This window comes from Xiphias gladius, chromosome 2 (assembly GCF_016859285.1).
Source record: "Xiphias gladius isolate SHS-SW01 ecotype Sanya breed wild chromosome 2, ASM1685928v1, whole genome shotgun sequence".
Classification (NCBI taxonomy): Eukaryota; Metazoa; Chordata; class Actinopteri; order Istiophoriformes; family Xiphiidae; genus Xiphias; species Xiphias gladius.
Window position 1 is genome coordinate 14,402,070 of NC_053401.1, and position 24,002 is coordinate 14,426,071.

Here is a 24,002-nt window from a genome sequence, read left to right on the forward strand (position 1 = left end):
TATTGAGTTAATAAACAACAGGATAAACAACAACAACAGCTCTCCTCTCTGGTGTTCATGCTGTAATTGGTGTGCCAATGCAGAGGCTCTTTAACTAAACCAAGCTACCACAAAAGTAGCTTTTTTATAGCCATACATAACCTTTTCTTGCAACAAAAAGGGAGAAAATTGTTTTCCTTTTTTTTTCTCCATTAAAAAAAATAGATAGACATAATATATTTGGACACATTCTTTAAAAAAAAAGAATCAGCAGACAAATTTTGATCAAGTAACCCACTATGAAGGTTGCTACAAAAGTTTCTAACTACTTATTCTTTCTAAGAAAATACAAAAACAAGAATACTTAAAAGGTTGCTGGACACAGCTGCTGTTAGATGGATACACCAAAACACGCAAATAACCAGATGTATGTAATGAATACAGTCTCTCTCTTCACAAGCATGGTTACGCTCATGTTTGGTTTGAGGTAATCCAGCGGCGTTAAAAATGTATGAGAGGGGCAACCAAGTTATACAGACACCAAACCCAAACATTAAATGTACATTAAATTAGAGCTATGAGGATACTGAGTAATCTCTTATAAGAAAGAAGTAGAAAATTAATGTTAAGTGGCAACAATCCAAAGTCTGAAAGAAAATAACATATTTCAGGGAAAGAAGAGTAATTTACACAGAGAAAGGTGGAGATAGACAGAGAATAAGGGTCAAAAACCCATGGCTGATTGAATTTCTGTCACTCCAAACGCTATTACTTAACCCCAGAAACATGGTGATTGCATTCCAAACCAAATAGAAGAGTGGAGACTAGAGCCAGGAGAAAGACAAAGAGAGATAATGTCAAAGAAAATAGAAGAACAAATCTCAAACTGTCTGGAGTAAAAAATTGCCTACCAAGTCAATAATCTCACCAAATGATTAAAGCTGGAAAAATCTGAGAAAGCAAAAGTAGATAAAGAACAAAGTAGAAAAGACCTGCTGTTCCTGCTGGATGTCAGCAGATGTGCTTCGGCAATCACTAAGCAGCTCGTTAGAGCTAATAACAGCCGTTAATCAGATGGAAAAGAAGGCTCGACCAACAGTAGCAAGATCCTGGGGAGACAGAAGCTGATATTAGTTAACTGCCTACTGGCCAAGATCAACTCCACAGATTGTTGAAGGGAAGGGAAGAGAAAATGAAAAAATATAAATAGAAAAGGCAGAAGCGCTGTAATCCCCTGATGTGAGGGTACAAATGAAATACAAATGAGCACAGCATAGCACAGCATGGCAGAGCATGCTGAGCCATGACTAAAGCTCCATGTCAGTGGACAAACAACAGATCATACAAGAGATATGGAGAAGAGAAGGGGATAGAAAAGAAAAGATACAATGAGAAGATACAATATTATGCTCAAAGGGCCAAAAATGCAAAGAGTAAAGCAGCGTAACATAAAACAAACCTGCTGATTACCATAGAATAAAGGGTTTTCCCTACCATAGAAAGATTAAGCCGGTGCCCCTTAGGGTTTTTGTGGAATACCTTAAGCCAAATGAATGTAAAAAAGCATTTAGGCAACAATGTTAAAACAACAGTGAGACTTTCATGCGCTGGCAAAAAAAATTAAAAATTAAAAATTAAAATAACAAAAACAAAAAAACAAAAAAAAAACAAGAGAGGTGGCTTGATCTCAAACAGCAAGCTGGCAACACAAATTACTTGCCAATCAACATTCAGTGACGTTAGGTAACATTAGGTAACAGGCTAGTTTTGCTAGCAACACAAACACCAACCAGAAACTCTTAGAACCCCTCCAGTTTTACTTCACAAATGAATATTGGTGATACAGTTTACCTGTCATGTCAAATATTTCACTGTGCTCTGATTCATGCATAATACGTTTGTCCACTATTAACTTGTCCAATTTTGACATTGCTATGGGACACAATAGGTCTTGCTGCTCTACTGAATAGACTTTTGACTTCTGACAAATATGGTACAGATAATGGTCGAAAACGACATGAAGAAAAAAAAAATTGCCTTTGAATAATTTCAAACCCTCAAATCATCACCACTTCCTCGGAACCCAGACAGCACCTCAGCCTTTTGAAAACCTAGGGAAACCCCTGGAATATACAGCCAGCATGAACTGATGGATTCTGGTGCAATATTTTATTACAGCCTATGACATTCCTGTTTAAGTTTCAGAAAAGAAGAAATGTTAATTCAAATATTTTCCGGTGTCAGTTAGATGTAAGCTTATGTTTTCATCAAGCCAGTTTAGACTCTTCTCGTTACATCGGAGATATCGACTTCAGTCCATGTTCTGTGTGTGTGTCTGTATTTGTGGCAGCTCACCTAACCAGCCTGTGCCCTGTGTTTACATGTGTGCTGTTTTTATCGCTAGAGAGAAATAGTTAAATACTTTTCTACTAGCTTACTAGCGTTCAATGTGTAAAAAAGTCAGAACTAAGTTTTCTTTAAAAAACAGCACAACAATAATGAAAAACACTTAAATACAAAGGCAACCTGCCTGCACACGTGTTCATACACACGAATACATTCAGCCTCTCTAAACCTGGTTGTACATACAAAAATTGACACAAGTATTTTTTAGTTATATAATCTAAATTGTATATTTTGTCTGGTGAAATAAACTGAAAAAGATGAAATGTATACTTTCGTCTGCCAAGACCGGCTTCCTTTTATTTGTGCATAAATGACCAAATAAATGTATATTAAAATCCCTCACTCATCACTGAGAAAAATGAAAATGTGTGAGTGCCTAATTTTGTATGACCAGCCCCAATGTGTGGTAAAATGCAGCTGAACAAGAGCAATATCCACCATCTGCATATAGTGAAAGAATCACAGTCAATCATAGTTGATTAAAATTAAAGAACTGCAGAAACTAAAATTAAAAAATATTGGCAACAAAATTGCTGCATTATAGAGGAGAGTTCTCTTTTTTCCTAGAAATATAGCAGTCAAGGAAAACTGTAGACTGCTCTACAAAACGGCGTCCAGCAAGCATTCCTAACTGAGCATTGCTTTGTCTGACCATAGCTGCAGTTAGCTAGTACAATAGCAAAATACATAAACATAATGTGAAAGAAGGCATGCGGCAAGTTAACCTCCCGCCTTCTCTTTTATTTTCTCCCATTGGTTTAAGAGCATTTTTCTTAACTTGTAAAGCAAGTTTTATAGTCGTACAGCTAAGATAAACTTTCTAAATCTATGTAAAATATCAAAGGAAAAATAGTTGACATAAAGATCTTACTGAAGCTGACTAAAAATTGCGTATATTATTACCAAGGAGGTTATGTTTCCATTTGTGTCTATTTGTTGGTTTGTTTGTTACCTCTGCCAAGGAGGTTATGCAATCACCCCTGTCAGTTGGTTTCTTTATTTGTCAGCAGGATTACACAACAAGTACTGAACCAGTTTGCACCAAACTGGAGGGATGGGCCAAGGAAAAACCTATAAAATGTTGGTGCTGATCCACTTAAAGCAGTGGATCCAGGAATTCTTTTCATCACTTTCCTTAACATTGCGAGATTTTCAACATTTTCATCAATATTTGGCCTTGGCAAAGGTATGCACTCTACTGACTGCCATTCTAGTTTTCAAAAGTGCCCTTGGCAGACACCAGTTGCACTGCATAAGCAAGTGATAAAGAGCATATTGCAAAAGGAAGTACACATTTTTCTGCATTCGTGAAAGCTTAAAGTAGCTTTTAGAGAAAAAGCGTATGTCTAGGAATCTTAGAAGTCTTTATGTTTTAAAAAGGCTGGCTAAAACACACGGACATACACACAAATGCACACATATCCTCCAAAGCAGTATCTGGACCTCCATCATACAGGCATATTGATCTTCTTGCTCCTATTTCCCTCCATCTACCCAAATAAGTGCAAGGGCACATCACCAAAAGCTTTCTGGCTTTGCTGATGGCTATGGTTGGTTCATCACCTTATTTGTCCCTTTGCCTCTGTTTGCCCCTCGCTAAGTGGGGTGAGTTTGGTTGTGCAAATGTCTAAGGCTTCTCTTTTTAAAGTCCTTCCTTTATTAATCACATTGCCATTTGGAGATGAGCCTCTGCTTCTGTTGCAATAAAATGCATTTAAATTTTAAAATATACTTAAACTAGAACATAATAGGTTTGTCCTAATCCTTCCTTCCTCAAGGGCACCCGGTCACCAAGCACATTATCCTACAAAATGATAGAAAGTGCATCATGATTTTTAAGAACCAAGATGACTTTGCTAAAAAAAAAAATACAGATAGACAGTGAGCTTGAAGTATATATTATCACCGTTAAAACTGATATGACTAACTTGTTAGCTCGTTAATTTACATATCCATCAGAAACTGAGCAGCATTACTGTTTATTTCGAGTTGTATTTATGCCCACTTTTCGAATTTTAGACCAATGTTCACTCTACTTTTTTGCCTTTCTTTATTCTCCACCAAGTCCTGAGAAATATATCCAGTTCTTTAGTGGCTAAATTCTTCACTATGTTCGCCAGCTAATTGCTAACTTTGTCCATCTACCGTTTGTTACTGGGCAGGTAGTGTTCGTTGGGTTTTTGGAGTTTATTCACTGGAAACAGCTGTCTGCTGTAGCTGGAAACAACAATAAAGAAAGCAGTGATAGGGGACCAAATATTAAGACTGTTGACCAAAAAACCAAAACCACTAGCTAAAAGACTCTATAAAGCTCCGTAAAGCTGAGGGAAACTGCAGAGTTGGGTGGTAACTCTATGTGGGTATTTCACTAAATGTGACACCTTCCGCATTACAAATTGGTATTTGATCCCTTATTAAAATGAAAATATTGATCATAGGAGCTTTATTGATCGACTGTGGCTTTCACTTTCGAGTAATTTCTCTTAAATTTGAATTCAGCACTCTTTTTTTCATGTTAAAAAAAAAAAAAAGAATAACAGGACAACATACTTCAAAAGTATGTTCATTAAAATTTAGAAAAAATGTTACTCTGAACCATAGTACACATGTGAAGCTCTTGGTTGAGAATTTAATCAGACAAATAAATTGCTTACATGAGAAGCACTGCTTTCACACAGTGGTGACAACACTCTCGGTACAGAGCTAATTGCTGAATTCTTCATGAAATCCTAGCAACAGAGAAGCTGTTGCTAGCCACTTTTTGCCTGCTATGGCAAGTACACCTTCAAAGTGGAGGATGTTGATATGATACACCAGGCCATTCATCTCTTAGTTGATAGGAGGAAGGACTGCCTGGCTCAGCTGCTTCTTGACAGCAAGGGGGCACTTTCTAAGTCGGTCATTTACCCCGTTTTGAAGATCTTGTTTACTTGCTCTGTTTGTCTGTTCTTCTCTGTCCTTCGCCATGCCTTCACTCTTTCTTACTCTTAGGCCTGCCAAGAGACACCTTGGCTGCTGCTGTTATTTCCAACTACTTTGTCTCCATTCTGGTTCTGCTTCTCTTTCACTCATGGTTGTCAAACCCGGACCTCTTTGGATTCTCAGACACACTGCCTCATCTCTTACTCTGTCTCTCTAATTTGCCTCCTTGTTTTCATCTTTCTTCGGAGTGGATCCATACTTAGACATTGGCATGGAGATTACATTATGGATCCACTTGCCAATTAAAGGCCGTTCCACATTAAAGGAGGACTGGCCCTGCTCTTTTGCCCCGTCATGGCCCATCCTGGCCTTAATTAGATGACTTTCACTGTTGGCTACTGGGAGAAGCGCTACACTGTTGAAGATAGGGAGAAGATAAAAGCAAAGTAATGCCTCACAGTTAGGGAACAAGAAACTATAGACTCTCCATATCAATTTCTCCTTTTACAAGAGGGAGGCCTGCTAGATTGCTTAACAGTTCAAGTAGATACACAACAACATTAGTGGTATTTTTCCTTCCAAGGGATCAGAAAAGTTTATTAATAATCTACCAATTGGATCTTTTCAATTTGGATTAACAATCAGGTATTAATGAAAGTGGGTGACAGGCAGAAAACCGGGGTGGCTGTGAAAATGGAGTGGTTAAGAAGTCAAGCCATTACTCCACACTGCATCATCAAAGATGAATGGAGTGTACGGCAGCTGAACAAGCACTGCAGTTCCACACCAAGGCTGTTATGTGACTCGAAAAAAGAAGCTGGAGAAACAGAGCAAGAAATCTAAAAAAAACAAAAACAAAGATACTAACAACGTGACTGATAAAAATAGTGGTACAAAAGGAAGACAAAAGGAAGATAGAAAATTCATGTTTAGAGGATAGATTAAACAGCCACAAACAGGTCAAAGTCTTAATCAGGTTCCCAACCAGTGAAATGGCTCACATCTTCAGATACTGGCTGTCACTCAAACTCACTCGAGGCTTTAAACCGCTCAGACACAACAAACACACATTTAGATAAAGGGTTAGAAAATTAAATCTGAACATCTGCATTAGTATGAGTGAAAAGGAAAACTAAGTTGCTGTTATCTCAGTTTCTAAAAACACCTTGATTTGGAGTTTGACTGCTTTGTAACTTAATTTGACTCTGCAGGACATAAGCCTATATTGACCTTTTTTGGTGCAAGCTGATGTAAAACCACTCTCTCACCTACTGCGCTCCTCATTTTGTTTTACAGCTTTCAGGGCTACTGATTGGGCCACCATAGCTAATCAGTTTTGGATCTGAGCATATTAAGGCAGCAACAGTCCATTAAACAGATATCTGCAGGAGAGACTTTGTGAAGGACATAAATGCAAGGACCCTTTCAGCCCTATATTATATCTATACACATACATAAACACATATGCATGTACCTCAAAAAGTGTATACTGTACTGGAATCTGCAAAGCCTTGTAGCATCATCATTGCTCAACTAGGCCCAAAGTACCCACTAAAGAGACACATCTAGAAAATGTGAGGAGTGTTGTGCAAATGAAACATGAGATACTGGGTCGCTCAAAGTAACAAACCCACAGAGAATTATGACCAACTTTGCAGTTGCCCTCAACTCTACGGAACTTTTTAGCATCTTTCACATGTCCAAATGAATGCTACTGTTGGTCCAGATCTGTTTAAGGATCACAATAAGCACTTGTTTGCTAACCTGCTAGCCATATCAACTTTAAAGATAGTATGCTGATAATTTGTCAGTGTTGTGTTTACATCTTGTTTCTGCTGCCCCCAAAATGGACTCAAAAAAAGTTAATGTTTAAAGTTTAAACACACTTTTCAGCCTTGTGGTGTTCAAACCAAAATCTTTAGAAATATTTCTGTGATGTCACTTGTTATTTTACTATAGCCAGTTTCTGGCAATAGGTTAAAAACTGAATAAAAACATTGATTTTTACTTGAAATTTCTCTTGCAAGTCTCTGTGTCTAGGGCCTGGGTCTATGTTTCTCAAGAGGTCAGTGTTTTCACCAGATAGGCTCTTCTCCTGGGTTTGACAAATCAGTCTTTGACCTCATGCAGTGAAAAAAAAGAAAAAGTAATAGAGATGATTATCTCAGGTCTGACCTACAAACAAATGTGACTATTTTAATATTTATTTGTGTAAGAAGTGTTCAGGCAACATGTCTACATTGCCCATGGAGTGTATGTGGAATAGTATTTATTTTTAATGATTCTTAAAGAAATAACTTAAGAAAAAAAACTTACTACTCCATCGCTCATGAGCTCACAAAGGAGGGTAGGAAAGAGAGAGGGAGGGGGAGTGCACTGTAATAGAAAGAAGAAAAAACAGATGGTAAGAGAAGAAGAGAGACAGCCAGAGAGAGCAAGAGAGCACGACAGCATGAGCTAGTATATATCACACTCTCTACCCCTCCACAAAGGAGCAGAATTAGGCCCACCTCATGAAAGAGCCAAACCTCTCTCTGCACCAGAAAACAAGAGAACCTAACAACAACAACACGGCGCATCGGCCCATCATGTAAGATGCCAGCAAGGAACGTTTGAAGGTTTGTTGGCTGTGTACTTTATTCAAGGCTCATCAGCGCATGGAGATGCAGGGGAACAAAGCACAGGGTGATGCTTTGAAGATCTGACATTATTGTGAGATAGGCAAAGAGAGAGGAGAAACAAATGTAGAGAGAGGTAAAGACAGAGAAAGAAAGAAGTAGAAATGACAAAGTAAATGAAAAGGCAAGAGGAAACGACAAAGGAGAACATAATGATAAAGGAAAAGTGAAAAAAGTGAGAGAGGATAAGTGAAAAAAGATAAGAGTTACTCCTTTATATATCATTGTGCACACAACTAGTCACTGGTGTTGGGAAACATGTAAACACTCTTTCTTAATGTTTCTTCACCACAATAATACTCTACACACTAAGCAATTTATTCTAAATCTGCAACTAACATTAATGATTAATGTGCTGATTGCTTTTTCGATTAATCGCTTGAATGAAATATCCAAAAAAAGGTCAAAAATGCCCATCACATCTTTGCAGAGCCAAAAATTATGTCTTCTATTGTTCAGCCAAAATTCAAAATACCCCAAAATATTTTGCTTACTCTAGGGCTGTAACTTTTCCATAAAATCAATTTCTAAAAACTTCAGACCGGTATATAATTAATTTAAACTAATTCAAAGATAATCAATATATAATAAAAACTAATCATTTCAACTCTAATAAATTCCAAAATGTTGCACGTCAGTTTTGAGGAAAATACACTGTCTTTAATGACCCATTTTTGTAAGTAAAGGTTTTAGGGTCATACTGGATCTAATAGCTGCCACTATTTTGTAGAGGAAGCTGTTAGTTTCCACTTGATGGAAATCTCATTTCAGAATATACCCTCAGTTTCAAGTTTAATAAGTACACCTACCTAAATCTAATACTGTCTAATACAACAGACCATGTGAGAAAACACTACTGTCATGAAGGTTATAATGTTCCTTTTTTGTTGAAACTATTCTCTAGAGGTCCACTTCATGCTCATTTTTGGGGCTGTACTATAGTTTGTGCTGTTGCATTGTATTGAGTTATACTAAAAGAAGTAAAACAAAGTAGAAGTCACAATAAAAGCAGAGAAAATGGTTTAAAACAAACACTCATTAGCTCTACTTAAAATTCTGTGTGCCAAAAAGCATTACAGAGAAGCACTGGAGTCAAGAGTGTCCACCCTCTTGCGTGCTTCACAGCACTTAACTCAGATCCTAACTGAACCTCTGTGACCACAGTTGGCCCTGAGTGTGCAAGGTATTCCTTAGAGCATTGTTGTTTCCATTTAGTAGGGCTTGCTAGACCAAAACATAGCACAAAAATCTTAATAAGCAAAGTATATATGTGGTATGCATAGAGAAACTCACATCACACAGGGTCCATGCACAGATCAGCAGGGCTGGAGTGACAGCAAGCATCGCTTACTTACATTTTCTATATAGACTCTTTAATGTTGATCATAGCCATAATGAAAAGACGATGCTGCAAAAATGCTTATTAAAAACTACTAACTGTTTTCTCAATCCTGGAAAACCCCAAAAAAACTCAGTTGTTGGTTGAAAGGCTGTTTTTCTGTGGAAAAATTATCATTTACAACAAAGGAAAAAACCATGGACTTCCTGAAAAGTATGGAGGTTTGATTAGATTTTAATTTATTCTATATATTTTCTTTCTCCTGACTGTGTTTTGTGCATCTGGTGTAAAAATAGAACAAATTTAAAAAATGTAATAAGGAAAATATATACAGTATATTATGCTGACATATGAAATCAGTCAGACTTTTATGATATAACATATCATGATTGTATGTCATGACTGTCTTTTCTGGCAACTATTTTGATGGATGGAGGTGCAAGTAAAAAAGCATTACTTGGGTGCAAAATATTTTTAAGTAGCTCATCCTAACAGTTCTGACAATTAAAATCATCCTTGAAAGACTGACAGTCAAAATTTCTCTTCCAACTGCTTAGAGTCTATGTGTGCTTTGTATCTGACAGTGTGTGTTAATACTATCAGAACAATGAAGTGTGAGAATAAAACAAAACATTCATCTGCATAAATGTGGCACAACATAAACGCACACGAGGGGGGGGCAGTGTGGTGTGCACTAACGAGCACAGACGTGCCTTCACATGTCATGTTCTCTCTCACACATATATGGCACATATGGGTATGCAGCATAACCTTAAATTACAAAAGCACATTCAGTAGAGGAGCAGCATAAAGATGACTGATCCTAACTTCAATAGCATAACATACAAAAGATTAGGGAGTTTTAAAGTGAAAGTGGAAAAAAGAATGCGAGCAAGAGATGGCACTCACCGATGTACTCAAAGACATAGACCACGAAGAATGGCGTGACCAGGTCATTGATGCCTTGCACGTAGCCACTGGCTGGGTGGCGGATGGCCCAAATAAACAGGATCCGCTCAAAAATCTTACACACACAAACATATACACAGAGACAAAGAGTCAAAACAGACAAGAAACATTTACATTACACAGACAATAATTCAATTAACAATCATATGAAACAGAAAAGGAATAAATCCCTACGTTGTGAAGAGGCTAAAATAAAGGACTTTTAGTATAAAACAACTTTAATAGTTAATAATCTGGCAGATTTTTATTCGTAATCAGTTGGTGACTAAACTTTTACTCCACAAATGATTGCTAATAATGAAACAAAACTTTCACATTCACTGAAACCTTTAACAGTTATTCTCAGAAAAGCAAATTATGCCTGAAAACATAAAACTTGGAAGTATTAGGCTGTTAGAATTACAGGTATTAATCATAAAAGTGTACTTTTTAGAGAGTATTTGAAGTGTGGAAAGTAGAAATCAGAACATTTTGAGACATGCCAAGCTGGTGAAGGAGAAAGCAGTTGAACTGGCACAAAAATTGCTTGCTATGAGAGTCTGGGTCTGGCTGTAAGACTACAGATGTGGATATTGATTTTTAAGTTGATATTTATTTGTATTTGGTGGTGATTATTCGACATTAGCTGAAAACTGGCAATGAATTTTGTTTTGTTTTGTTTAACCTCATTTCCGTTCTGTTTGTATTGTACAAACAGGACTCACATGGGCTTAGCTAGACCGCTGATTGACTGTTGGTGGCCGTAACATGCATATGTAGCATAGCAATGCACCAACAAATACAGGCAAAATAAAAGAAATTAAGCAAACAAAACTAGCAAACATGGATGTTAACAATGACGGAATTTGATTTTGCTTAAAAAAAAAAAATTTGCTCTTGGCAAAGGTTTTATGGGGAAGGAAATATATTCAAAGTGTTTTTTAGCCCTCAAGGACATGGATACAATTTAAACTTAACCTCTGTTCACAAGAAAGCTCCACAGGGCACCATTGATGGCATATACTGTACTCTAGTAACAGCTCTGGATCTTGAGACTTTTTAATATTGGCGTTCAACAAGAAAATACATAAATAAATCTTACTTCAAGATGATATTACTTGAGTTAAATGTCACATTATTTGCTGGTAAAAATTTTATTTTTAAACCTTAGCTTCTCCTTTTTTTCAATGTTTGTGCAAGTGTGTTTTATATTTATTATTTAGTTGGTCTCAAATTAAAAATTAGGCAAGCAGAATCAGATTTTGGACATTGTGGAAATGGGGGAGCAGTGTCTAAATTTGAGATGAACCCTTTCTTTGCATCTCTCAGCACAGAACAACACCTCTCCCTTCAGTTCCTTGGTTGCATTTTTTGAGCACAAAAAAGGCTCACTTTGAACTTCGTTCCTTGCTTTGGTGTTGGTCTCCTCCATCCTTCCTCCTCTATTCTTTTTTTTTCCCCACTGAGTTTGTCTGTCTCTTGCTCTTCCCCTCAGTCTTTTTCCTCCTCCATCTCTCTCTCCCTACTTCTAAACATTTTTTTGCAATGCAAACACTTCCATCTTGGTTATTGGTGGCTTTTCAATCCTGTAAGCCCCAGTGATTAGAGGAGGCTTGATGTTCAGCTTGTTTTTCTGGTGTGCATGGATTTCCCAAAAAATACAAACACGCTCCCACACCCTGCTGTACCACACCCATCAAGCACATTCTTAGTTTTTGGGATATGTCTGATTCTGTCACTTTATAAATAACCTTGTAGCTCATTGTTTTGTGGAGATAACACAAGCACGGCAATGTTGTTTTTAGGAAGCTGTGCATGCTAATTGTCTCTTTCTTTTTTTTTTAATTTAAAGCTATTCTATCAATGTTAAGACAGTTTGAGAGATTGGTAAGATGCAACTCTCTCTGGCTTTCCCCTACACTTTCTCCTCAAACATCCTTCACCTGCCTCCGGACCTCACACCTTCTCTTCCCTTATCAAACCCCCATCCATCAAATAAAGAGAGGTGCTGGTGCTAGCAGGGGGAGTAATGGGACTTTCTTTTCATGCAACCTCAAAAGCTGACATACATATTTCATACTGGCACCTACACACAGAACCATTTTGAGTGAAACCATTCACATACACACCGCAAGCCCACACCCACTTTAGTATCAGCAGAGACTCCCCCCTTGGTGTGATTGTGTGTGGCAACATTGTATTTGAAAGACTGAAAACAAAGATGCAAGGAAACTTCAGACACTAACCAGACAACATTGTCTTCAAGTTTAACCAGAGTTCACTCAGTAAACTAGATTTTGCCAATTTTGTTAATCTCACATTAATTTCAGATTCCTCTCATAATGCGTTGCATCTCTAGGACAGAAAATATGCTTTCCAGTGTCTCCTGTGTCAACACACTTTGGCTCCATCCCATTAGTTCCAGACCTCGAAGACCCCGATAAAGGGTAATCTCAAAAGGCAGAAAGAAAACTGTTACAAGAAATGGTGTCAAGTCAAAAAACTATTAATTGATATCTCACACATAAAATGAGAAAGACAAAAGAAGGGGCTAGAGGCTTAAAAGTCGAGCCCACTGTCAAAAGATCATGGGCTCAATCTCTCAAATATCCAATGAATTAATCAGCAACCCCTTGCTGATATGCACTCTGCATACACTATGCACTTGCTACTATGCACTCATTCATTTTAAAAGTATCAGTTAATTGCTTAAAATAATATTAAAAAATCTGATTTTATTAAAATGGTAGACACCAAGGTCTACTGATAAAGCCTGCTCTTTCATCCTGTAATCAGAATTTGTCAAAAGTGAATGTTTTTTTTTCATGTCAGGATTTTGTAATTAGTGATTATCAACATCTCATGAAGACTGTATTGTACTCCAAAACAAGAAAAACTCAAATACTTAGATACCACTTAGGAGATCATTGCAGAATTGCTTCAATATCCATTTTTCTCCAAAATGGAACAGACTGTTGACTGCTTTCCAAATCAACTAAATCTCAGCGAGCCCCATGGGAGGGAGGGTGACGGGGGAGAAGGGAGGATGGTTGAGACAAACAAGTGAGTTGATTTTCAGGTGACAAAAAGGTGACAAAAAGGGGCCATTGGAGTCTGTTGCATACTAAAATATATGAGGAGAACGCAGCTTGAATATTTCAATGAACACTGGTGGCTTTCATTTGGCAGACAAAGAGGGGAGAGCTGGTGTGTGAGGACAAGAGGGAGAAAGACATGGGTTCTTGGAGAGGGGAAAAGGAGGTAAGGAGAGAAATACATAGAATATATACAGTTGTAGTACATACTGTATATAAGACAGTAGGTGGAAAAGAGGCAGCCTCCTCCTCATCTGATCTTATTTTTTCCCTTTTAAGCTCCCTGGTTACAGCCCCGAGTTGCATCCTGTACAAGACAGGTGCAACAGGAGGTGGCGTTGCCTGGGGCACTGTGTGTGACTAAGTTTGTTTGACTGTATGAATTAATGTGCTTGTACATGTGTATGACTTTGTGCAAAGATGCTAGCATGCCTCCTAATTTCCTTTTTTTTTTTTTTTTTAAATGTGTAAAAATGCATACAATGTTGTTTATGCTTTTATGTCTTTGTTCTTGCCCACACCTATGTGTAGGTGAGTTCACAGATTAGGGCTGTCAATTAATATTCTAAATTTGATTATATAATATTAAAAAAAAGACATTCGATTGTGAAAAAAAAAAAAAACGGCACTGCCACGGCTGTGTGCCTCAAGAGTTATCACGTGGGCCTGGGCCACTGCACTGAATGCCTTGCATGATGGACAGAAGTCACAAAACGTCACTTTCATTGATTGAAAATGAAATGTGGGTGAAGCTGAAATGAGCAAATAATTCAACAAGTCAAGAGTTCACAACTCAACTCAATTCTTTATATCTCAAACTCAGCCCTGTTTGGACATACAATTTGATTTTGGTCAGTAGATGGGAAAATTGTGGAACATCGAGATAAAGTTGTATAAAGGCTAAGTAAGCTACAGTTAGCCTACCATTCCAGCACTAGCAACATGAGGGCACATCTTGAAAATATGCACCCAATTAGTTATGTCTCTCATTGTATTGGTTTGCCTTCTTATGGACATAGGGCGCTAAAAATAGATATTCAAATGGTTCGAACCTATGTGTTTTTTTAGAAGGAATAATCAAATGTCATTTTTGGCCAAAAAGCGCTAACACAGAGCAGTCCAGAGCACTGGCCACCTCATTAGCCTGCACACCTCATTATGGGATTTTCCTATCTGTGTTTTCAGTTCTCTGCTTCTCAGGCCAGTGGTTTTATGTATGACCAGACCTTCCAGAACCACTGTAACAATAAGATAAGCTTAACCCCACAGATAAGAATGGCATCAGGTTAATTTCTGTGTTAAGTTGCATTGGGAAGCTGCTCTGATCCTGTCCTTCAGGCCTGCTGAGCCAACTTCCTACACATATGCTTCAGTATTTTTATTACAGCAAAAACATAAGTGACCACATTTACATTTTCTCAAAAGCAATTTACAATGCGTTAATAGTTAAGGATTCTGGAAAAGTATGCCTTGCCGTATGTTTTCCTAATATGCCTTAACTACCACTGAGAGTTACTGTTTTATGAAACATAGTGCTTGAGAGGTCTTTAAGATAATCAGTTCTTATATCCCCCACAACACAGTACCCAACTGTAGCAAGAACATCTTTGCTCAGTAGCACTAACAAAGCTGAACAAAGAGGTACAAAATTGCTAACCATGCAGAGTGAGTTTATGTGGATCTGATCACATGCATGACTGCAGGTATGATTTCATTTTTCTGCTCTTAGTTTGTGCTTGTGTGCGTGTGTCTGCGCTAGTGCGCGCGTGTGTGTATGTGTGCGCACCCATGCCAGACCATGCAGTGTGCTGAAGCGAGGGTTTTGCATTACAAACTCCTAGGTAGATTGGAAAAAACACAAGAAATTTGACATATTGAATTTTCTTTGACTGTGTTTTATGATTATACTAATATGATTCTCCATTTATACCAGTAACACACCACACAGTGTATGTACATACTCTTTTTCTGTCCAAATCTAATTTTTTTAAAACTGTCAGTAACTTTGAATCTGGCCACTTGTTGATGCTACTACCCATAACTGCCAGACAGCAGAGGGGAAACCTCCTAGTTGAGGTGGTGTGTGTGCACAGGGGGGGGGGGGTCTCACCTCTTGGACAGAAGCTTGTTGAAAAAGAGGAATAAGAGGATTAGTTCTCGGTATGTCAATGTGAATCTGCAAAGAGAGAAAGAGAGAAAAAAAAGACAAACACTGAAGCAACGGGCAGGTTAGCACAGACCTGGCCATTACAGACAGTAACAGAGACAGACAGAGAGCAACAGTTAGTGGATTGGTGTCCTTGATTGAAGGCAGATAGGGGTTTTGGTGGTCTGAAATGGATAGCAGCAGTGATCTTGAGTGTGTATATGTGTGTCTATGCATGTCGAGCTGTCTCAGCGATAGTATGTGTTTGAGAGTACAATTGTGTTTGCTTTTTTGTGTGTGAGAGACCACATTTACACCATTTCAGAATGTCTACCCTGCAAATGAACAGTACAACAGGCAGACAGATTCGTCAGAGGGGAGCCAGACAGATGCAGGACAGTGACTGGAGCCAAGCCAACTGAAATACTCCAGACCGGACAGGCGGACTGTTTGTGAGAGTGTGTGGCTTTTTACTGACAGGACTGGGGATTTAGTTGTATCCACAGTCCTGTCTGCTCTGTCCACCTTACCTCTGTCACCTTTGGCTGCAGCACCAAAGACTCAGGACTCATCCTAGGAATGTCTATGTGGATCTAACAGCAACATGGGAGAGAGAGGTGTTAGACACACACACACATGCTTGCATTCATGAGTACCAATGTAGAAGTCCCTTTCATGCTCATGTCAATATTCTACTTTTAAACCAATTTTGGCCAACTGTAAGATGTCACCAGGTGTTGTAAGAAGAGGTAAACCCAGCTAAGGAGCGCATTCAGTCTAAAAGGGAAATTGTCTTTACTTTTTTTTTTTTTTTTTTTTTTTTTACCTGAGTCATATTCTCATAATTGTTGCCATTTTGACTAAAGTACATACCTATGCAGTCAGCTACCACAGGTAATCCAGGGGCTAATTTCTGTGTTTACTTCTGGTGAGATTTTATATGTAATTATACTACCGGCTGCACATAGACGATACATTTGCGTGGTGGTTTTTATAGTTGTATGTAGTCTCCGTTTCGAACCCACATCCCAAACAGCAATGAATCAACCAAGCAGCTTCCTTAAAACGCAAGTCCACACAACACATTGTTGAGATTTGGGAGGTGTGTATGTTGGCTCCTCTACGAGCCTCTGCGGCTTACGGTTACCCGTTATACGATTCTCTGGATAGGTCCATTGAGACGTTTACATTTATCTTTGGGGAAGAATCATTCCAGTATAGGAGACAAACGTTTGAAATTATTTATTTAAACTTTAAGTTTATTTGGAAAGCCTTCGGGGGGTCACGCTGCTTGCCCAAGTATACGTTGTTTTGCCAGAGTTGCATTTACCAACAAAGGTGTGGAGTGCAAAAGCAGCATGACCCATTAATCAGACTGGCTACAATTATGAGATTAAGACCCAGATTGAAAAATAGCGGGGTAGTCCTTTAAAAAGAGAACACGAATGCATTGCACTCAGTGTGTGCTATGTTTGATACCACTAATGAGACGAATGATAGTGAGTAAGATGACTCTGTGTAATGCCTCACTACTGATCCCATTGGATCTCTCTATGCAAGTTTCAGCAACATTCAGTTCATTGTTCAGGTTCTGGCCTGTACGGTTGCGTTCAAATGACTTTCATTCTGCAGTATAAAAGGGTAGACATCTACTGCCAGCTCACAAAACTGAATAAGCCAATTGCACCCAATCTGCGAAACATAACAGGACAGACTGACATTGTAAATGAGGGACTGGTTAAGAGAGTTGAACAAAGCAAGACTAAAAGACAAGCCAATGTGGCCGGGAGAAGAATCCTATTGTGTTGCTAATGTTTCTCTGTTACTCCTGGATGCCAGGTAGGCAACTATTCAAAACCTTAGCCACAAGAACTCAATAAACCCTTAATATAACAAGGCTCTGCTGAGAGTGTTTTGGAGTCTTTCTGTGCCCTAGTGGTTAAAAATGTTGTTTAATCCAGCTATCACAGTAGAGCTAAATCGCTTGTTTCAAACACACATCATCAGTTTCTTTCAGCCAATAAGTGATCAGACCATTCTTTATATCTTCTGATAACTTAAAAAAGAGCTAAGCTAGATTTTTTAAAAACTCTTTCTCTTGGGATGGAACGAAACTGCAAAAGTCCTTCAAAAAGATTGCACTGCAAGCTGGGACTTCTATAATGGCTACATCCATATACATATGTATACACACATACACACAAGCTGTTTAGGCAAGTTACCAACATAAACAAGTATATAAAAGAGACAGATGGACAGAAAGAAGACGAGACATAAACTATGGAGACAGATGGAGACTCATGATGGATGATGGCCCATCCCATATGAACATAGACAGATACAAGGACAAACATAAGACACACAGATATATGTATGCAAATACATCTACAGCCACTTAAACATATACAAACAAATGCAAACCCGCTGCCATGTGCAATTTGAGTGCCAAAGCAACATATGTACAAACAAACATAATCACAAAAACAGAGAAAATTATTCACTAGAAATTACTGCTCACTCCATGAACACAAACTGTGTTGGAACAAGCAGAATTTGGCGAAAAAGAGGCTTCAAGACGAGATCCAAACAATCATCAAAACAGCCAGCTTTCTTCCTCAGTGTAGAGGAGATCAACAGAATATGAGAAATGTATGTTTTTGGAATCAACAGCTAACTTTGATGTTTCTTATCAGCTTGAAATGAATAGGATGTAGTCAAGTGTTAAAAATAAATAGTATGTGGGGGAGAGGGAGAGACTGTTAAAAAGAAATAGAGAGAGAGAGTAAGAGTAGACATTATTTTCAAAGCCAAATGGAAGTGTTCAATTAGGCAGCTTTCTGAAGCTTGGGGCTGGTTGTGTCTACTCTGGGAACAGAGCTCAAACACACTGCCTCCATGTAAAAACAGACAGACACACAGACAGTAAGGCAGAAGTCTAGGCAGAGGGAGAGGGAGAGAGAGAAAAGGAGAAAAGGAAAAAAATACATAGAAAAGCACTTTTTGCCAGATAACCAGTTCCAGTAATCCTTTCTGCAGGGTCCAATCCTGTGAAAACACACCCATTCTGACACACATACGCTCAAAAACATACACAGCCTTGTGTACTGGGTTTGTGCTGAGGGAATACATTAGGGACAGGAAGTTGTTCATGAAATTGGAAATTGAATCCTTTGTAGCCCGTCTTCCATTCTATCGTTCAAGCTCTTGGATTCAGACAGGTGTTACAAAAAAGTCAGATATAGAAGAAATTATTAAACACAAACTAAATTATACCGTGAATATTCACGTGCTTGAGCATATGTGTATATACCTGTCTGTATGTGTCTTGATGGTGTTCATCATTGCGGGAGTCATAGTATTGCTGAATGAAGCCAAAATATTCTTGTCTCTTCCTCTGTAGGATGTTTTCTCTCCTCTCTGCGTTAGCTGGCAGGTAACCCTGATAAAGTGTGAGAAAGAGACAGAGAAGACAGGCAAAGACAAAAAGAAGAAGGAGTAGAGAAGATAGAAGACAAAAAGAAGGAAGAAAGCCAAAGAGCAGAACAAAAGAGTGAAAAGACTGAATTCAGACTTAGAAGCTTACACTGATGGGGAAAAAAGTATTAAATGAGAAAAATGTATTCATTGAGAACTTTAAAATTTTGAGCAGTAAGAGTTCAGTTTCAAAGGAAAGTTGTATTTGGAAAAAATGCTTTGATAGCTTTCAGCCTTTTCAAGGAATAGTTTGACATTTTTTGGGAAATATGTTTATTCGCTTTCTTGCCGAGTCTTGGATGAGAAGGTAGGTACCACTCTGATGTCTGTATGAAGCTACAGCCAGCAGCCAGTTAGCGTAGCTCAACTTAAAGACTGGAAGCAGGGGTAATCTACTAGCCTTGCTCCGTCTGACAGTAAAAAATCTGCTTTCTAGCACCTCTACATCTCACTATTTAACACGTTAGTTCTCATTTGTTTAATTTGTCCAAAAACTGAAGCATAAAAACAACAATGATTTACGTGTGGTTATCTGCTGGACTCTTTCTTTGCCAGGAGCAGTAACTTCCCAGAGTCTGATTGCACATACTGTAACTGCTTGCAAAACTGCAACTTGGAGTTTTTAGAAGTACTAACACGCAGATTTTATTACCTTTGGACAGAGCCAGGCAAGCTGTGCTCTGCTGTTTCCAGTCTGAACTAAGCTAACCAACTGCTGGCAAGAGTGGTATTGATATTCTTATCTAACTGTCAGCAAGAAAGCAAATAAGCGTTACTTCCCAAATTGTTAGACTATTCCTTTAAATATCAAACATCCTGTTTTCATTAGAATTGAAAATAACAACATCAATATTCCTACTATCAAATGAATACTTTAGAAAATATGCAATCAAATTAGCTTGTCTGCAACAAACCACTAATTTTTTTTTTTTTCCCTTACGTTTTATCATTAGCCTGAAATTTTGGAACAGCAAAACATTTCGGGAAAGCAAGGACATTTTGGCTGGTCCTCACTTTCTGACACATCTTTAAAAGGCTGTTTGTGGTTAAGATTTGGTTTTAGGGTTCATTTTAGAATTAGGTTTAAATTAGGATTAGGGTAAGGGGCAGGGTCAGGGTGTATCCTCCTTGTGCGGTCAGGCTTATGCAATGAGGAGAAAGTCTACTCCAAACTTAACAACAAATCTAAATTCTATTAAAAGAGAGAACTGGGACCAAGGGCTCTAAAATATTCACAAAGTTAAAATCTTCTAAACACAACTCATACATGACTGCTGGCCCTGAAAACGTGTTCCTGTGATAAAAGGCTGGATTGTCTAGCTGTTAAACCTACAAAGATCCTTAATGTAGTTGTTGGCATGTTTTATAATGCCTTATACATATGTGTTTGTTACTGGAGAATTTCATACATCAGTTCATACATCAGTAGTTCCTTTTCATTATAGCCATTTATCCAAATAGAGTTACAATTCATTTAACCAGTGTTAACAATATGGCCACCAATTTTCTGGTGTCTTACAAACTAATGGCACGTTATGTTAGTAACTTGCCACTGAACCGATATTAACCAAAAGTTATAGGTTGGATTAGCATTATATGTGTGTTATAAATGCGGTCTAAATTAGAATGTAAAGCCCTGTTTTGGTCACATTACATTTTTCTTTTCCTCTGCATCGTTCATGGATAAAACTAAAAACTAGTAAGTGGACCTTGAGTTAGGGTTTTTAATTATTTTTTACTATTTGGACAAACCTTTCCGAGATGTTTTATCACATGACTTTTTATCACGTAACCACAATCCCACACTTAGGTCACAAGATGATACCTGAGTTAAGGCCATCCACTAAAGAACACCATGATATGCAGGTGAAAGCTCCAAAATGCTAGCAAGCGTACCTTTGAGCTTATTTTGTTAAATATGTTGCTCCCAAAGGTCAAGACTAACAGGCCACATTATACTAGAAAAGAAGTGGTTCATAAATGTTGTCTGACCACAATAGAAATGAAAAGTGTTTATACCTGATCCTGACAGCCATACTCAAAGCTGGAGTGAAAAGCCAGCCAGAGAGAAGATGGAGATTCAATATTGTTTAAAAATAGGGACAGCATCATACATTTCCAGGCAGTCTCTCCAGAACGGCATTCATAATGTTGCATTTGCTTGTACACATGAAAAGTGCCACAAATAGTTGCGCAACAAATTAAAGACAAGAACTAGCGAGAGAAGTTCAATCTCTGGCTCTTCTGTCATCCATGCACAGCTGGCCAATCATGGCGTGAAGTAGGTGTGAATGTCAGACTGCCAATTTTGGAAAGTTTTTAGCAAGCACACACTGTATTAGACATATGCTCTCTTCGTCAGTTTGTCTGTCTCTTAGATTTATTTGTCATCACTTAGAATTTAAACTGGGCAGTTTTCTAAGAGCACAACCGGCTGCTGTTTTGGACTGGTTTTAGTAGAATCACCATCAAACTAAACTCTACTACCCGAACCAACAGAGACATTCTGCACATAAAGTGACTCTCGGAAAAACATAACGGGCCAAAATAGGGTGATATTGACTCAGTGTTTACTATTTGAGTGTTTGTTACCTATGCGTATTTCTGTCTTTGTTATGACTTTCTGCTGTCTATTTTTTTTGGAAGCAGACTACCATTTTTGGGTAATACGCTAACAAGCATACAGAAACACACAAACTATCAATTTTGAGAAACTGTCTAGAGGAAAATCAATAGGAGCAGCAGAGAAAAGGTTCTCTTTTGGTTTTGTTTATTCTTTTTTTTCCCAAGGGAAGTCTGGAGAGTCTAGAGGATTATTTGTTGCATTCAACAACTTTGCTTGCAGACAGACAAACATATATACATATACACATATACACACATATACACCTGGCTGACACATACAAACACTGAGAACAATCATAGGCAAACTAAAGTGTGAAACAAACAAAAACAACAAACATAAATAGTAAACCCAAACACCACGGTTCTACACACTCATGTGTTTGCTATGACATATAAACACACATTGCATTTCTCATTTTCTGTCGGCACATTATTCATTCCCTTTATCTTTTGGTTTCAGTCACTAATCCTAAAAACAAAAATGTAAATCCTTGCATAATCAAAACACTCTGAAGGAGACAGACTCCTTACTCATCCACACCTACTGCCCCATCTCCCCAACCTCTGCCAGTCAACCTGATGGTCATATTTGAGCCTGCAGAAAGTGCCAACTGTGACTTTTTCACAGTTGCTCTATGTCAAAAAGTACACGCATCACATGATGAAATTGCTCCATATGCAAACCCACACGACACAACACACTAAACACAAAAGGCCAGCTACAAAACAGTGGGCTCCAGTCTTAGGTTTACTCTGCCAAATAAGGGAGGGGACAGCATGCGTGTGTTGAAGGTTAATGGACACCTTAGTGGAGGTCAAACACACTGCAGCTGCATTACTGTTTTATAGGACAGGAGCATTCACACACACAAATTTGAAGACTATAAAGGGGAGGCAAACTGTGTCACATACTACACTGTTATTTTATTACTACTTTTAATTACTTATCATAAGACTTTGAGAAATGAGAGATGTGAAGAATTTCTTTATCACTTCTGCAACAAAATAGTGGAGATTTGTCAGCATATTAACACAGAATTCAGTGAGCTTGAGGTTGACTCTTGCCCATCTTCAATACTAACTTACTTTAGTGAACTCTCTCTGTCAACCTGGAAGCCACTGTTGCACTTTCAATATCATCCACCTGCCCTTCATGAGGCATTCACACTTGGCTTTTAAAAGCAGTATTTCAGGCGGTTGGTCCAGATATTTAAGCCATTATTAAATGCTCTCTGTCTACTGGCATTTTCCCCTCAAATTTTACACATCACTATTTACCCCCTTTTCAAGATGCCCTCTCAGAATCCCTCCTTTTTTAGTTTTTTTAGTCCCATTTCTTAGCTGCCATACTGATCCATAATTGATTTTTTTTTATGAACATCAATCAAATTTCAGAATAATTTCTGTCTGGTTTTCACTCTCAGCACAGCGCTATGTTGGTGTTAGTGATGTGGTTCTGGACTAGTGCATCTCTTATCTGTCCTTCTGTGTTATCATTGGAGATGCCTTGTCCTCTAGTGCTCTTCTCTTTTGTGGTGCCCCCAAGTGATCTATTCTATTCTTTGTAAAGCCTTGAATAGTAAGGCTCCTGCTTATATCTGTGATCTGCTAACTACTTGATTGCGGCTTGAAATCCTCTGGCAGGGCCCTACTAAAAGTTCCAAAATCTCGACTTGTCACTAAAGGTGACCAGGCAGTTTCCAGGCCCATCACCTGTTGACCACAGTAACCTCTTTTAAATTTCTTCTAAAAACTCACTCTTATCTTATAGCTTCTTCTTAACTAATGGTATTTCCTGTGATTGTTTTAATTATCTTGTTTTATATTTTGTTTTTGACTTTATTACTTTTATTCTTTGTTTTAATGTAAAGACCTTTTTAACTGTTTTGAAAGGTGCTGTATAAATAAAGTTTGTATTATATTTATTATGTGTCACCTGTAATACGTCTCTGGTTTCTCAGATTACCAAGACCATAAATGCTGCAAGATAACTGTAATTGTCTTACATATTTTACATACATTTTTTACATGTTTTAAGAATAACTGGGTTGAAGGAAAGGCATGCAAATGCCACAAGCAGCTTACATTTCTTTTAGCAAGCAGAGAATTAAAATAAAAAAAAAATTCAGGGGCCCTAGATCCAAGTGTGCTCATGCTGGAACCTGAGTGACTAATTTTCCTTTAATTTGTGGTCTACTGGTTAAAAAGAGTGAGTGGAGATTAAAAAAAGAAATGGAGAGATGGAAGGCTATAAGTGAAGCATTAAGGCATGAAAGATCTGAGAGAACTGCCAGTGGTACAAAATGTGGCAGCACAGTGCTTCAGTGCTGCCTCTGTTAATCAGTCTACATAAAGCTCATCTCTTCATTCTTCCTTGCATCAATCTACTC

At 38.1% G+C, this 24,002-nt stretch overlaps 1 protein-coding gene across 7 annotated transcripts in view; it reads right to left on the minus strand.

The window, feature by feature from the left end:
* The window catches only part of tbc1d22a (TBC1 domain family, member 22a), a 144,402-nt gene that overhangs the window by 88,397 nt on the left and 32,003 nt on the right, over positions 1-24,002 (minus strand). For 5 of the 7 annotated variants that reach the window (XM_040146067.1, XM_040146092.1, XM_040146109.1 and 2 more), the window contains exons 7-10: positions 18,824-18,952; positions 16,044-16,106; positions 15,478-15,543; positions 10,234-10,348 (exon numbers count right to left, since the gene is read on the minus strand). In XM_040146067.1, coding sequence (XP_040002001.1) covers positions 10,234-10,348; positions 15,478-15,543; positions 16,044-16,106; positions 18,824-18,952 — 373 coding nt within the window. The remainder of the gene's footprint in view (positions 1-10,233; positions 10,349-15,477; positions 15,544-16,043; positions 16,107-18,823; positions 18,953-24,002) is intronic. The other 2 variants (XM_040146075.1, XM_040146084.1) reach the window with 2 other exon arrangements.